At 46.3% G+C, this 13,693-nt stretch overlaps 7 protein-coding genes across 7 annotated transcripts; 3 read left to right on the top strand and 4 right to left on the bottom strand.

Annotated features, from left to right (window-relative positions):
• Positions 1-213: 213 nt before the first annotated feature.
• Positions 214-1,607, top strand: EDB82DRAFT_482038 (enolase C-terminal domain-like protein). The gene has a single exon (XM_025732527.2). The coding sequence runs from the start codon at positions 416-418 to the stop codon at positions 1,529-1,531; it is 1,116 nt and encodes a 371-aa protein (XP_025591443.1). The 5' UTR covers positions 214-415; the 3' UTR covers positions 1,532-1,607.
• A 48-nt stretch (positions 1,608-1,655) lies between these two features.
• Positions 1,656-3,233, bottom strand: EDB82DRAFT_425168 (uncharacterized protein; the record flags this gene model as incomplete). Its single annotated transcript, XM_025732528.1, has 1 exon — positions 1,656-3,233. One exon carries the CDS (start codon positions 3,231-3,233, stop codon positions 1,656-1,658), a length of 1,578 nt encoding a protein of 525 aa, XP_025591444.1.
• A 970-nt stretch (positions 3,234-4,203) lies between these two features.
• EDB82DRAFT_421510 (uncharacterized protein) lies at positions 4,204-5,747 on the top strand (the record flags this gene model as incomplete). Its single annotated transcript, XM_065607598.1, has 3 exons — positions 4,204-4,610; positions 4,665-4,749; positions 4,782-5,747. 3 exons carry the CDS (start codon positions 4,204-4,206, stop codon positions 5,745-5,747), a joined length of 1,458 nt encoding a protein of 485 aa, XP_065465197.1.
• A 313-nt stretch (positions 5,748-6,060) lies between these two features.
• Positions 6,061-6,949, bottom strand: EDB82DRAFT_469643 (Tannase/feruloyl esterase; the record flags this gene model as incomplete). Its single annotated transcript, XM_065607929.1, has 3 exons — positions 6,061-6,387; positions 6,448-6,661; positions 6,699-6,949. The coding sequence occupies 3 exons, from the start codon at positions 6,947-6,949 to the stop codon at positions 6,061-6,063; spliced, it is 792 nt and encodes a 263-aa protein (XP_065465196.1).
• A 1,985-nt stretch (positions 6,950-8,934) lies between these two features.
• EDB82DRAFT_421734 (cutinase-domain-containing protein) lies at positions 8,935-9,754 on the bottom strand (the record flags this gene model as incomplete). Its single annotated transcript, XM_025732531.1, has 3 exons — positions 8,935-9,235; positions 9,297-9,505; positions 9,569-9,754. The coding sequence occupies 3 exons, from the start codon at positions 9,752-9,754 to the stop codon at positions 8,935-8,937; spliced, it is 696 nt and encodes a 231-aa protein (XP_025591447.1).
• A 1,189-nt stretch (positions 9,755-10,943) lies between these two features.
• Positions 10,944-12,394, top strand: EDB82DRAFT_453940 (uncharacterized protein). The gene is made up of 2 exons (XM_025732533.2): positions 10,944-11,658; positions 11,710-12,394. Exons 1-2 carry the CDS (start codon positions 11,201-11,203, stop codon positions 12,269-12,271), a joined length of 1,020 nt encoding a protein of 339 aa, XP_025591448.1. The 5' UTR covers positions 10,944-11,200; the 3' UTR covers positions 12,272-12,394.
• EDB82DRAFT_482034 (uncharacterized protein) lies at positions 12,388-13,175 on the bottom strand. Its single transcript, XM_065608178.1, has 2 exons — positions 13,126-13,175; positions 12,388-13,073 (listed from the first exon to the last, which is right to left on the bottom strand). Exon 2 carries the CDS (start codon positions 13,007-13,009, stop codon positions 12,506-12,508), a length of 504 nt encoding a protein of 167 aa, XP_065465195.1. The 5' UTR covers positions 13,010-13,073; positions 13,126-13,175; the 3' UTR covers positions 12,388-12,505.
• Between the last annotated feature and the right edge of the window lie 518 nt (positions 13,176-13,693).

Raw genomic sequence — 13,693 nt, 5'->3', positions numbered from 1 at the left:
AGCCTCTATTGATACTGTTATTCCGATATGAAAGGTATGGAGTAGTTCATACAGCCCAATGCCTATCATGGCACGAGTAGGGTGCGGAGTAACGCCTCTCGGCTTCTGAACCCGATTGGATTATCAATCATTAACAAAATATGCACTAATAGAGGTTTGATGGACCTAGATACCCATTTGTTTCATAATGGGAAGCCGAAGACATTAGGCACAAAACAGTAAGGAAATGCTATGCAGGCGTTTTGTACCGCATCATCTTCTACTCAAGAGCTTTCACTTCGCAAGCTACTGATGCCATTGCCCAAACATAATCTATTATCTATCTCCTCAGCTTGGAGGATCATTCACGTCCGATTGCTCTACTTATATATGAGATCTTATCTAAATCTTGCCCCTTTGCCATCAACCTGTCACAATGTTTGACCTCACAATCGCCAAAATTGACGTTTTCTCAGTCATGCTACCTTACTCGGGAGGTGTATATCGTCTTTCGGGTGGACGTGAATACAGAAGCTTCGATGCCACCTTCGTGCGCATCACCACGAATACAGGCCTTGAAGGCTGGGGTGAAAGCACTCCTTTCGGATCAACCTATATCGCTGCTCATGCTCTTGGTGTGAGAGCAGGCATTGCAGAAATCGCTCCTTTTCTGATTGGTCTGGACCCGCGAAGGGTTGATCGTGTCAACGAGGCCATGGATGCTGCCCTGATCGGACACGAACATGCAAAAACTCCTATCGATATCGCCTGCTGGGACATTTTTGGCAAGTCGGTTGGAATGCCAGTTTGTGAGCTTTTAGGTGGCCGTACCAGCATTGGTCTGCCCATCATCTCTTCGATCTATATGGCTGAGCCTGACGATATGCGAATGCGGGTGGCAGAGCACCGAGCACGCGGATACGTTGGTCACTCCGTCAAGATTGGTGGTGATCCTGGCGAAGACGCTAAGCGTATTGCGGCATCGCTCGCTGACAAACAACCTGGAGAGTTCTTTTTAGTGGATGCCAACGGTGGAATGACAGTTGAAAATGCTCTACGTATGTTGAGGCTGCTACCCGACGGCCTGGACTTTGTTCTTGAGGCTCCCTGTGCTACATGGCGCGAGATTGCCTCTCTACGCAGAAGAAGTAACGTACCCATTCATTTTGACGAGCTTGCAACCTCGGATGCATCCATAGTCCAGATGATCGCAGACGACGCTGCGGAGGGCTTTGGAATTAAAATCTCCAAGAATGGCGGCTTGACCAAGAGTCGAAGACACAGGGACATTGCCCTTGCTGCTGGTTACACGATGAGTTGCCAGGAAACTACTGGATCTGATATCGCGTTTGCTGCCATTGTGCATCTCGGACAGACCATCCCAGAAAGTCACTTGCGTTGCATTTTAGAATGTCGTGATATGGTTACGGTGAAGACGGCGGATGGCAACTTTGAGGTAAAGAATGGCCGGGTGCAAGCACCAAAGGAGCCTGGTTTAGGAATCACACCTCGCTTAGATGTGCTAGGCAAGCCTATTGCTAGCTACTGTTAAATTAGGGGATCTATCAGTGGTCCCCGAGAACTGTGTTAGGATAAATCAAATAAACGATATAACGTCCATAATGAGCAAGTGGATTTGTAGTAATAAACTACCTTAAACAAACTAGAAAAATATTTTATAATTTAGAAGCCTTGCGACACTTTGAAGCCATCTTAGCAAAGTCATGCATAATAAACTGGCATGAAGCCATGGCGTTTAGGTCCTCGTTATCCCGTAGTCTTTCCAAGACAGCGGCCTCGCCAGCAAACATAACACCAATGTCGCCATTATTACAACGTGGTAGGAGAGTAATCTCACCAGGTGGAGGCACACGGCCAAGATACGGCTCACGAAATGCCTCACACTGGCCGAGTCCAGGGCCCCAATTTTCGAGTACAGCTGCACTAAGACGTGTGTGATCCGTAGCCAAGGCGTCGAGAGGGCCTTCCGGCACTATACCTGGATTCATAGGGTGCATCTGCGCAACTTCCAACATGTCGCAGAACCGCCTTTCATCCCAGTTACGGTTGCTATCGCGAATATTTGCTGCTGTCTTGGCCAAGGATTCTGGGGAGAGAGATGCAAATACTCTAGTTTCCACATCCACTGTGAAGACGTCGACACAAGCAGGCATGTAGTCGAGGGGTAAGGGGGATGCAAGGCGTGATCGGACACTTCCAAGGTATACGATACGTGACATGTCGGGTACAGTCTGTTGACCTGATTGACCAGGCGCCCATTTTGCTACAAAGAAGCATTGCCAGGTGAAAGCAGTCAGGCAGTCAACTATTGAGAGCTTGCTTAACCCGGCCGACGCTTTTTGAGCCATGTCTCTGAGGCTTTCAACTGACGACTTAGGAAATACCCACACAGAGACCGATGGCTCGCGAAGTGCACCTTCAGTATAGTTGACAAGGTCATGGTCTGTCAGACGTGCCGTTGTGAAAAGAGTTTGCAAGGTGTCCCCCATCTTCTCAGGATCGCGAGGGTCAAGCATTGTCCAATGCGGAATATTTTCTGCACGAGACGCCACTTTATCAAGATCAGGTTCGTTTGGCACATTGGGCATCATTGGTGATCGATCCATTAGATGCGCTGCCACTTGCTCTGGTGCTGGGGGCTCGGGCTGATTGCTCAGACGAGCGTTGGAGACACTTCGTGTGTGAGCAGCCCAGTTCTTCATAAAATCGATGAACTGTACAAGGTCTCCTGTAGCGTGTGTGGCGGACATCATCAACACTATTCCCCCTCTGATGACATTAAACCTAGGAATAATGACCGGATCACCAGTTTCGGTGGTTGGGAAGTTATCGGGGCATAGTTTTTTCAAACCGTCTTTATTGCCGTCAGCAAACGGCCAACCGAAACTCCTGAACTCGTCGTATGAAGGAATTTCCTTATCGTTTCGGTGATCATAGTATTCAAATTTGGCACCAGCATAAGGTGCTGGCGGGATATCAACCGACATGCGCCCTGTTTCGTGCTTGATAATTTTACCGCAGAAGATGGGACACTGATATAAATAACGGGCGAGGCCACGTTTGCAATCATCATAGAGCTGTATAGGGTCGGCTTCTGGCATCAAGGGGAAGAACTTGGTTGGCGTAGGGTAGACGGATGCTGTCAGGTTATCCAGAGCTGATAATTCGATGGTAGCAGGGCGCACAAAGCCGACAGGCTCTACCCATGAGCTGGAAAGTATCTGGCGATCCATTGTAGTTTCAAATGACTTTTCAATTCGATAGAAGAATTTGTATTTCGTTGTTTTAGTTTAGAAGTTCCCGGAAAGTGATACTGATTAGGAGTACATGAACATTAGTTCCTGAGGCCCAGCCAGTTACTCCACTTGATCAGCACTGATCTGCAACCTAATCTCACTATATACCGATGGTCTGCGGCCGTGGTTTACATCTCGTTCTAGTGATCGATGTATGACGAGGACGGGAAATAGTTATATAAAGGCGTCCGAACTAGTTGGCAATTGCTTCTTGTTCTAAAGATAAATAGAGTTTCTACACCTCCGAGTACCTAATCCTGGTTCTTGGCTAAAGACTCCATAGACACCTCTTTTGGCATAACTATTAAAGAAAGGGAAAAATGATAGCATGGATCTATTTCTCTTTACTATCCGGCGGTGTGGCATGAAAAGCTGAAGTCTCGGCCACTTTTCGGCCACTTTGAAGTTTTAATAGTGGCTAGATATAGACTAGTACTAGATAGATCTTAGATTCATATCGGCTATACAGGGATGAGCAGTCTGATCTTCAGATATTAGCAGCGCTCAGACCGATGAATGAGTTAATGGGCTTATCTGAAAACAGGGCGGCCTCAACAAAATAGGTAAGATCAAAGACATAGGCGACATGGAAAGTCTTAGCATGATTCAGTTTCTGGTAATACGTAATGCTCCTTGCCGATCGTAATTTCTGGTTTGTATACCACGCTTGCTTACGATCTTCGTAGCTATGGCAGAATGAGTGTATCGAATCAATACCCGACGCAGCAAGCCCGTGGATACGGTTATCGAGACAGCCCTATCTAATGTCCCACTGAGATAAATGAAGATTATCTCACACATTTTAATTGCTGTTTCCCGCGTCCATTGACATCAACTCTATAACCATCTCAATTTATTCCAAAGGAAAAATTCAATTTGACAATCTGGTTTCACGACTTGGCCCAAAATGGAAGACACTGGAAGGATCGTGACCGAGTTTCCTTCTAGCTCTACCATTATTCGACCCCAGCCGGACAGCCATGGCCAAGTAGTAAAGCTTTCTGCTATTGACCAGATTGCCCCTAGAGACTACATGTCTATATGTCTTTTCTTTCGACAAGCCCCAGATGCCGACAAGGATCAAATTCTCAGCACTTTGAGGAAAGCAATATTAAAGGCTGTTCTCGATATACCCGAGCTTGCGTGCTGTGTACAGAAACGGGCCGACAACAGCCGTGAAGAGGTAGAGCTTGTTTTTGACTCCACCAAGGGTGTTGAGATTCATCACAAAGACTACACTACTTCTGAACTTTGTGGTCTGTGGAAATATGGCACTTTTGATCAACTTGAGCAACAACATTTCCCCCTCAACAAGTTGCCGAGGCGCCTCGTTTTTGGAGCTTCTAATGAGCTCCAAGACGATACGAGACTTCCATCCCTCATTGTACAGGCCAACTTCATACCAGGAGGGCTTATCATTGGAAGTCGACTGCATGTGGGTTTCGACTTTAACGTTGACTTGAAGATGGACTGATAAAGATATAGCATGTGGCCGGCGATGGTAAATGCAACTTCATGCTCTGGTCTGCCATAAGCGCGCACTTTGCTGCCGAAGACGATGAGTCAACCAGCAATCATGATTCGCCAGTTCAATTACTAGGGAGAGAGGGTATCGTTAAGGGCGAACTTAACGTAACCCTGGAAGAATTTCCCAACTGGAAGCTTGCAAATGACACTACCCAGTTTCTCACCCCTACGGTATACCAGGACGACGAGGTATTTGAATATGCCACATATTTTCTTCCATCTGACAAGCTTCTGCTGCTTAAGTCTCGTATTTTGAGTACTATGGCCCCCAATACGAAAATGGGAACAACAGAAGCTCTGTGTGCGTTTATCTGGCGCCATATAGTTATAGCCAGGAACGTTGACCATGAGAAATACCCTGAAGCAAGGTTAGCTATCACGGTTGACGCGAGAAACCGTGTGAGGAACCCTGGTGTCCCATCTACTTACTGGGGTAACTTTGCGGAGCCGAATGCGGTGGCCCAGCTACCTGTAGCCCGCCTGAAAGAGAACTCATCTTTGTCAGCCTCGTCAGGAAGCTCCGCATGTACTATCTATGCTGAGGCGGCGCGCCAGATCCGAGGAGCGATCGCTGCGGTAGATGACAAGGCAGTGAGACGCCTTGTTGGTCTTCTCAACCAAATGCCCAAAAGCACAACCTTGACTTGGAATGCTGACCGCTATCCTGGTCCAGACATGCTCATAGTTTGCCTTCAAGACCACAAGTATAACGATCTCTACTTTGGTAGAGTTCTGGGCTATTCTGCGGCGTTGCGAGTCACCATTGGTGATACAGAAGGAAAGCCGGATGGTCGTTGTCTAGTTCTACCGCCACGTCGCGTTGATGATAGAGGGCTGGAAATTTCTCTACAGTATGACAAGAGGACAATTAAAAGTCTCAAGGATAACGCTGAGTTTTCTGAATATTTTTCACAGAGAAATTAAAAAGGGTACATAGAGTAGTTAGGGTAAGTTAACTTACTACTTTATTGCAGTGCTACAATGGAGAGGAGACCTTCAGGCTATATAGTTAAAATGCTGGGGGTTTTCGGTATGTATATGAAAGAAAGAATGACCTAACAGAGTATAATAAATAAGAAAACAATAATGATAGCTACTACCTATATAGCAATATAAAGTTGTGTTGTAGGAACAGGGGCGTGCACTGTTCTTATTTAAGTTATTCTAGATTGATTCTTTAGATAAAGTACAATAGCCTACTAATATATAAACTATAGACAGGTAACTTAAAAACTATCTAGGCCACACAAGTATAGCTAATCTTAAGTCCAGTGTTGCCCTGACCATTATACCGGACCTTTTTAGGGTATAGGCAGAGGAACCTACTGTTCAACGTTCCGTTCTTATCGGTATAGCTGACTGGCAGGGTTTCTGGTACAGTTCCGTTCTCCACCCACGCCCGGAGGGCATCGAAGGAGGTTTGAGGCTGTCCTCCGTGTCCTCCATAGCAGTGGCTAACACCAGGTGCTTCGAGTATTCGGTAATAATCGTGAATGTCAGGAACGATAGCCGCGACAGAGTCATAGTAATCCAAAGTGCCCTGCAGAGGGATGAGGGCGTCAAGCTTCGTGCGTGTTAGTTTTTTTGTAAAACAGAAAAGAAAGAAAGGATGAGGATATCTTACTGTGCAGTGGTACCCCAGGACTTTGCCGCCTCGTCGGAATAATAGTGCCAAATTAATATCCTCTCCGTTGATATGAGAGTACTGAATAAGCGATAATTTAAAGATAAGGTTATATTTATTATGCATAAGTGTGGTGAAACAGATATTGAGGTTGCGCTCGACAGAAACGGATACCCAATCTGTGTAGACAGAGAATGGGACTCCAGTGCAAGTACTATTACCCAAACATATGGTAATGGCATGTCCCTGACCAACACCAGATAGCGGTGATGTTTGACCCGGGCGCTCCACCGTACCACAGAAGGTCGACGTTGATGGATTTAGGACCTGACCAAGTTGCGTTAGATACAGCATCTGTAGCCTCCGATACTTCTATCCGAGTGCCAGCACAGTCAAAGGTGGTGCCTACGAGGGTGAAGGGGTTGAACTTGCATAAGCTAACATTAGACACTATGCCGTCACAGACGCCGTCTTGTTTATCACATGCGGCTGCAGCTGCCATATCAATCTTATGCAACTCGCAGGGTGCTAGGTATTTGCCTATTATATTCATTATAAGCTGCAGTCAGAAAATACCATTAATAAACTGATTCCAGTTAATATCTAGGGCCAAGGAAGCAATGCCATCATATGCATTAGCATAGCATTAAGCAAGCATAAGACCCTGGCGACCACCTTGCAAGTATCCGCTAAAGTAAGAGAATTTAGGCTTCCGGCCATAAACAATCTTAACAAGGATCTTGCCAATTATAACTTATTCGTTAAGGGAAGTTATTATTATATTCTGCAAAAGGTAGAGATTAGCGTTCCCTGGACTTAGGGAGCCCTATTCAGTGGCAAGCCTTCCCTGTTGCCCAGCGTCGGTTATAGTAATTGCATACCCTTCGCCGACGGCACCAGACATTTAAGCATCGGAGAGTGCATAACGTCCAGCGACTAATCTACTGCCCCCAATAGCTTGCAGGCGGCCATTCTACTCAATAGGTAGCCAAGCTTCGACAGTTACCATGTCGTCTTGGCCGGGATGCGTGTAAAAGGCGGCGATATTGCAGAAATCCACATTTTCAACTTCAACTGGGCCATGGTGGAAGTTAAAATACCCTAGAACGCTGGTCGTGAAGTTGGTAACCATGGATGGGCTGATATTGAGAACATGAGTACCAAAGATATCGGGAGCTACCAATTTCTCTACCGAACACAAGGAACCGAGGGTGTAGTTATTGGCCATGGTGTAAGAGAGTGTGGTGGTTTTGTCTAGTGTATAATAGCGGGAATGACAGAAGTGTTTGAATGAGAAGAGAGACTACTGATCGAGTATGCTGGCGAAGAAAAAGTTACAATAGAGTCTGGGTGATAGCTGTATATATAGCATCGAGGTTATAACACATCAGCAGTAGTCATCTTGCGACAATTGCTGCATCAATCAAATATAGCATCACGCAGCCATCGTTCATCTTCGACAGGTTCAAGGCAATTGGCCACCCCGGATACAAAGGCCCACTCAAAGCAGTCCGTGAAATTTAATTATGCAAGGTACAGATACAGATTATGAGACGCTAATCTGAATGCATTACATACTCCGCTCTCTCCGGTTGACATGCCGACGTTTCTGTCACTTAGCTTCGCCACTGCTGATTCCCGAAATAAGCGTCTCTATGACGGAGGCATCTCTGGAACGCTTGAAAAATGTTTCCAGTCACCAATTGATCAGTTATGGGGTGCGCAGCGTTCATGTCATACTCCCATACTACGATCGCTACATGGCAGCCAACCTCCAGCGTTTCGCACATTTTCTCATACGCGGTATGGGCAGCCATTTTAATCATCTAAAAACTGCAGTCGCGTCTAAGAATTCCCCGATGACACCGTTGTGCGTTATGCCCGCTTGCATTAATGCTGACGTACTCGAATTGGGTATGGAGAAGATTTGTGCCTGGGAGCGAGTTTATACCGGAGACCCAGACATACCGGAGCGGGAGCCACAAGAGCACATCAAGTATCGAAATGCTCTCCGGGATGCTCATCTTTGCGGGGTCTGTCAAGAGTCTCGACTACGTTTTCTGAACTTTATGGCGCTGAGTTTCGTCAGGTGGAATTTCGGAATATGTGGAATCCTGGGGAGGAGAGGGAGCTCAACAGGTACCTCAGAGAGCCACTTCGGTCAAACTTTTCAACAACATCTTACATGACATGCCCATCCCAAGTCCAGTAGACTAGGCTTAGCTTTCTGCCATCCGAAGGTAAGGAGAAGATATCTCATTGCGCCTCCATTTAGACACAACACTCAACAAAGCATTGCATCATTATGGTTCAATTTTATTACAAACATATGTAGATGTGACAGCGATGATGGCTTATGAACATTGGAGAGTGATATTGGTCAACTTAATGTGCTCTGTCTGCATAACTAGTATAGTTCAAGTGCTTGGAAGAAACTACAAGCTCAGTTTACATCGTTGATATCAGCTCGCATCTATGCGACTCTCCTTACTTTGTCCCAGCACTCAAGACGCCCCTAACCTGACCAATGAGGAAATCAGCACCCTCCCCAGCATTGCGGCCGTAAGAAAGATGAGGCGGTAGGACAGCGGCAGAGAGAACACCGTCGCATACAGTGTCCCGGGGTAGCGAGGCACAGATAATCTCCGTCTTAGTTGGGTCGAAGTTAGGGATCTGGCCCCCATCGGCGCGATCTTGGGTGTCGCCGAACATGATAACGCCAGCGATACGATCCTGTTGATCTTGGGGGAGATCTTCGATGACACGGTGATTAATGGCTGCGCCTTGGCTATTAGAAGGAACAGAAGGTTAGTAAAAGCTGGGAATGCGATCAAAGCATAGTGACTTACGAATAACCGCCAGTGACAATCACGGAGTCAGGGCATTGGCTCATAGCATCCTCGAGAATCGATTGCATCTCGCGAATGCCAACAGGGTCAGCACCTCCGGGGACGAAGTTAGTCGAGAGCAGAGCAGCATAGTCAACACCCTGCACAGCTACCTGGCCTGGGAATGCGTCCTTCAAATTGTTGGCGACATCAGGACCGACGATAGTTCCCTATTTCATTGTAAGAAAATGTTTCATTGAATTCCATGTCACTAAATTGAGTAGCAAACATACCATGTTGCCAATCTCTGTGGAGCCACGAGCCCAGACGAAAACGATGTCGTTGCAGCCGTCATCCTTAAACTCGTTGGCCGTGCTGCGGACTCTTCCACCACCAAGTTGGCGCTTACTCTCCCTCGCAGAATGGTCAAATGCCAAGGCCAAAGATGCGAGAGTGAGGACACACAGGAGAGGCTGCATAGTGGCGATGAAGTTGGGGTGGTTATTGGTTCGTGTAAAGACGAGTAACAAGAATTTCTTCTAATAATTAGTATTTTTATTTCGTAAAAGGAGACCTGCTCCTGAAGGATGAATAATGATTGAAAGAGTGAAGAGAAAGGTATCGTCACAGACGATATGAGAAGTCCGGGCAGATAGAAGCGAGAATGTAAACTGATGATCCTGTCTGTATATTGAGACTCTTCAGCACATAAGGACAACCTTATATAAATATCAACAATGGCTGTCAGTATTCACAGCCTTTGGCGCTTTGTCCCAATGCGGCAAGTTTTACGAACATGCAAATTAAGCTAATTGACCATGATGGAGAGAATAGGGACAACACGTCGTATATCTCGACAGTTTCATCATCTCCACAAACCGAAAGCTGGGAATCTATAACTGTTATTTCTCTGAAACGGGCCTCGGCTCTCTGTCCATAACACTGCGTCTACCATTTCTGGTATTCTGAAAACCATATTATCATTTCCCACCAAAGGTAACTAAACCTCAAGCTCCATCAAGATAACGGGTGCACGACAGATTAGCACGATTGAGGAAATGGTTGCGAACAGTATATGTTTCATGCGTTTCAGGATGAAGAAAGCGGCTTAGAAAAGGGCAATGTATTACAAAATGCAGCTCAGTGTTAACAAAAGTACGATGGCACTTGGCATCAGGATTTTAAAACATTAACAGTGTAAGATTCCATTCAAGACACGTATTTCGCAAAATGTGACCAATATGGCTAGATTCAGCTAGAGGTCTCTTTTTTTGTTTAAAAAAATAGTCACCAATAATCCATTTCGCCTTTCCATCGGTTGCAATCCATTTAACCTCTACGTCCGTCTCCATCTAATAGACGGGGAGTTATGGAAGATGATGATAAAAGTCTCCCACCGGTTCAGATATATTACAAACATACGCGGAGGAGAAGATGCCTCGGTTTGGTGTCGCTGCAATTGGAGGATTAAATGGACCAGGATCTACCCGATACTGATAAAACGCGGAATGAAAGTCTAAAACACAGACCCATAACCGGACGCTACCGTGCCGAAACCGGGATTAGCGCTGCTCACCAGCCAGCCCAATGCTTTCAGCTGTTCGAATTGGAGGCACGACTCTACTTGAAATGGGGCTGGGCGTTTTTCCCGCCTCCTCACTTTGAGCTATCACATTTAGTCTGAGGCCGCCTACTGCGCCCATCACGGCTTCAGGCAGACAGCATTGATATGTAGACTGTTGCAGCATCATATCGGCCCTTGTTTATTTCTTGGCTACCTGCATCTCGGTGACGACTTGCCGAAACTGCAACAATAACTGAAGAGGCACAACCTCATATCCTCATCACCATATTGCATAATAAGCTTAGGCGACAAACACTCTTTTCCACTAACTGCAGAATTGAAACCTCAATATATCACTACCATGGATTTCATGAAACGCTTACTCGGTAAAAACACCGATACCGAATACAAGTATTCCGGCGCCAAACTACCGAAAGAACCTCTGACGCCACGCGAAATTGAGGAGATGCACCTGAAGCTGCATCCCGATACACACAAATTCAACGCGGCGCAACCGAAAGAACAAGATTCTGTCCTCGATCACCAGGACTGGAGTTTGACTTATAAACAATCACTAGAAGAACAATTGTCTTCTCCCTTAGCTGATGGCTTGCTGCAAAAAGCGCAACCGGAATCACTTTTGTTTAGCCGACTGCCGCCGGAAGTCCGCATACAGACCTGGCGTCATGTAGTGGGTAATCACAAGGTTCACTTGACTGCTCATCGTGGTAGATTGAGGCAATCTGGGTTCGAGTCGAATAATTATCACTGGATGCCGCAAAGAGGACTCTTGAAAGTTCCGCTGGTTTGCCGAGCGGCGTATATATACCACCACCTTATGAATAAAATAATATTAACTTGATACTTTAGATACATGGAGTCCATTTCATCTGTCTACTCCGCCAACATCTTTTGTTTTGGCTTTGGCCAAGCCAGCTCAAAGTCAGCACTCACGTCGCTCAGCACCATGCTTCCCAAGCAACATATTGTTTCCATGCAACACATCGAAGTCGGATGGCACCTATTTGCAGGCGCGAGTCAGTACTATGACAGCCATCCTCAAGCCTGGGACATTACCCTGGATGTTCCAGCACCAGAGACTGAAACGCTCTGGAACAATGTCTGTGCTGATCTGGTCGAAATGTCGCAACTTAGGACGTTGCGGATCGTGGTTTGGCTATCTGGCGATGGTAGAGCACAGTTTGTTGAGAAAGAGAGAGACATGCTTGTACTGCTGGTTGCGATGAGGCATTTAGAGCGGTTCGATGTTCACTTACCTTGGAAGCAAGATGATACTGAGCTGTGGAAGGATGCACCGTTTAGGGTTTCTAGACGTTTCAAGGTTAAGGAGATGTATGGTGTGAGTATTCCGCTACTTGATGATGACTTTTACTGGTCAGGTTCAGCCGCCCAACACAGGATATATAGATGAGCAATCAGGTGTAATTTAGCAGAGGATTTATACTTTTATACATAGGCTGGCCATGGAAAATGCCCGAGCTAAAGACAATGGTCTACAAAGTTTTCTGGATAGGTAGTGCTAGGTTCGTCAAGGATTTCTTTCTTTTCAATTTTGCATCGTTTTCCCAGTCCATACCGGAGGAATCATGTCGACGCCGAGAATACATCGCAGTTTCAGCTCGTGATAGCAATATAAACTATGAGTTTAGTCATCTGCTTCCCCCTTCTGGTTTTCCATCTCATGTAAATCCTTGCAAAACTGACAGTAAAACTGCCACCGCGTCGCACCATAAGCCCACCCAAGCCCATCAACATACAGCGGATAAAGACCATCATGAGACGCTGGTCGAAGATCTGAACACATGCAACAAACCCCATATCCGCTACAATACCCTTCCCTCCAATGCTCACAAATCTCGATCGCCGATCGAAGTATATCGTATTCTTTTTCTGCCTTCTGACATCCGTCGCAATAGTCGGCCCACCGAGGCGCATCGCGGTCCCATCCTATGTCTTCGATGTACCGCGGATAGTGACTATCTGGGCGCAATGGCCGTGAGTCTGCGCAGGTGCAACATTGTCTTGGTCTTCGGTAACCGGTGCAGTAACGTTGTTTATAGTGGTGGCAGGGGCGATGGAATTCGTAGAATTTTACTTTTTGTATTTCTGTAGGCTCTCCGTCGGTCTGTTCATAAAGACGGTAGGGCATTCTGAATGTGCAATGGCACAGGAAGGGTTAGGATTCTGAAGGAACTTGTGACGATATTCTGGGGCTGCGAAAGGGGTTATCTAAATGTTTGTGATTGCATATACAACACCACTGACTGGATAATAAAGCTTTGAGAGACCCGTCTGAATTATATCTTGGTGACTCATGCGCAGAGGTTGCCTGATTAAGATTGATTGGAGTAGCCTTACCAGTGGCTATGCTTGACTGCTGAGGGCCTAGCGCTGACAACGCCAGAACGCATGGCGGACCCAATTCTTCTGTTAAACCTATTTTCCATTTCCCGACTGCCCTTTCTTCTCTGTATGACGAGGACGGTCATGATATTTCTATGTTGTTCGATAGCGCTCTGAGCACAAGACAGAATTACATGGAGAAAAAGGGTGCGGGCTTCCGCCCCTGGGCCGATATATTCTCGAATGCGACCCCCTAGGTCTTCTTACCATGCTTGACGGCAATACCTTCCTCCATTGAGTACTAACTTAAATAGTTGGGCTTTGTTTTGAACTCCTCTTGCACCTGATCAGATGTTTCTTTTAGAGACAACATTCTGTTTTGGGATATATGAATAGACTTACGATATCCAGTCCGCCAAGAAGCTTACCATCGACCCATAGCTGGGGGAATGTAGGCCATTCGCCAAACCACTTCAATCATTGACGGACA

The sequence above is a fragment of the Fusarium venenatum genome (assembly GCF_020744135.1).
Source record: "Fusarium venenatum strain MPI-CAGE-CH-0201 chromosome Unknown EDB82scaffold_1, whole genome shotgun sequence".
Taxonomy (NCBI): domain Eukaryota; kingdom Fungi; phylum Ascomycota; class Sordariomycetes; order Hypocreales; family Nectriaceae; genus Fusarium; species Fusarium venenatum.
This window is presented reverse-complemented; position numbering and strand designations above follow the sequence as displayed.

Bases quoted from the DNA above. Each gene is read 5' to 3' on its own strand.
- EDB82DRAFT_482038 (XM_025732527.2), top strand. From the start codon at position 416: ATGTTTGACCTCACAATCGCCAAAATTGACGTTTTCTCAGTCATGCTA.
- EDB82DRAFT_453940 (XM_025732533.2), top strand. From the start codon at position 11,201: ATGGATTTCATGAAACGCTTACTCGGTAAAAACACCGATACCGAATAC. The intron at 11,659-11,709 runs GTATATATACCA...TTGATACTTTAG, and splicing joins CCGCTGGTTTGCCGAGCGGC to ATACATGGAGTCCATTTCAT.
- EDB82DRAFT_482034 (XM_065608178.1), bottom strand. From the start codon at position 13,009: ATGCCCTACCGTCTTTATGAACAGACCGACGGAGAGCCTACAGAAATA.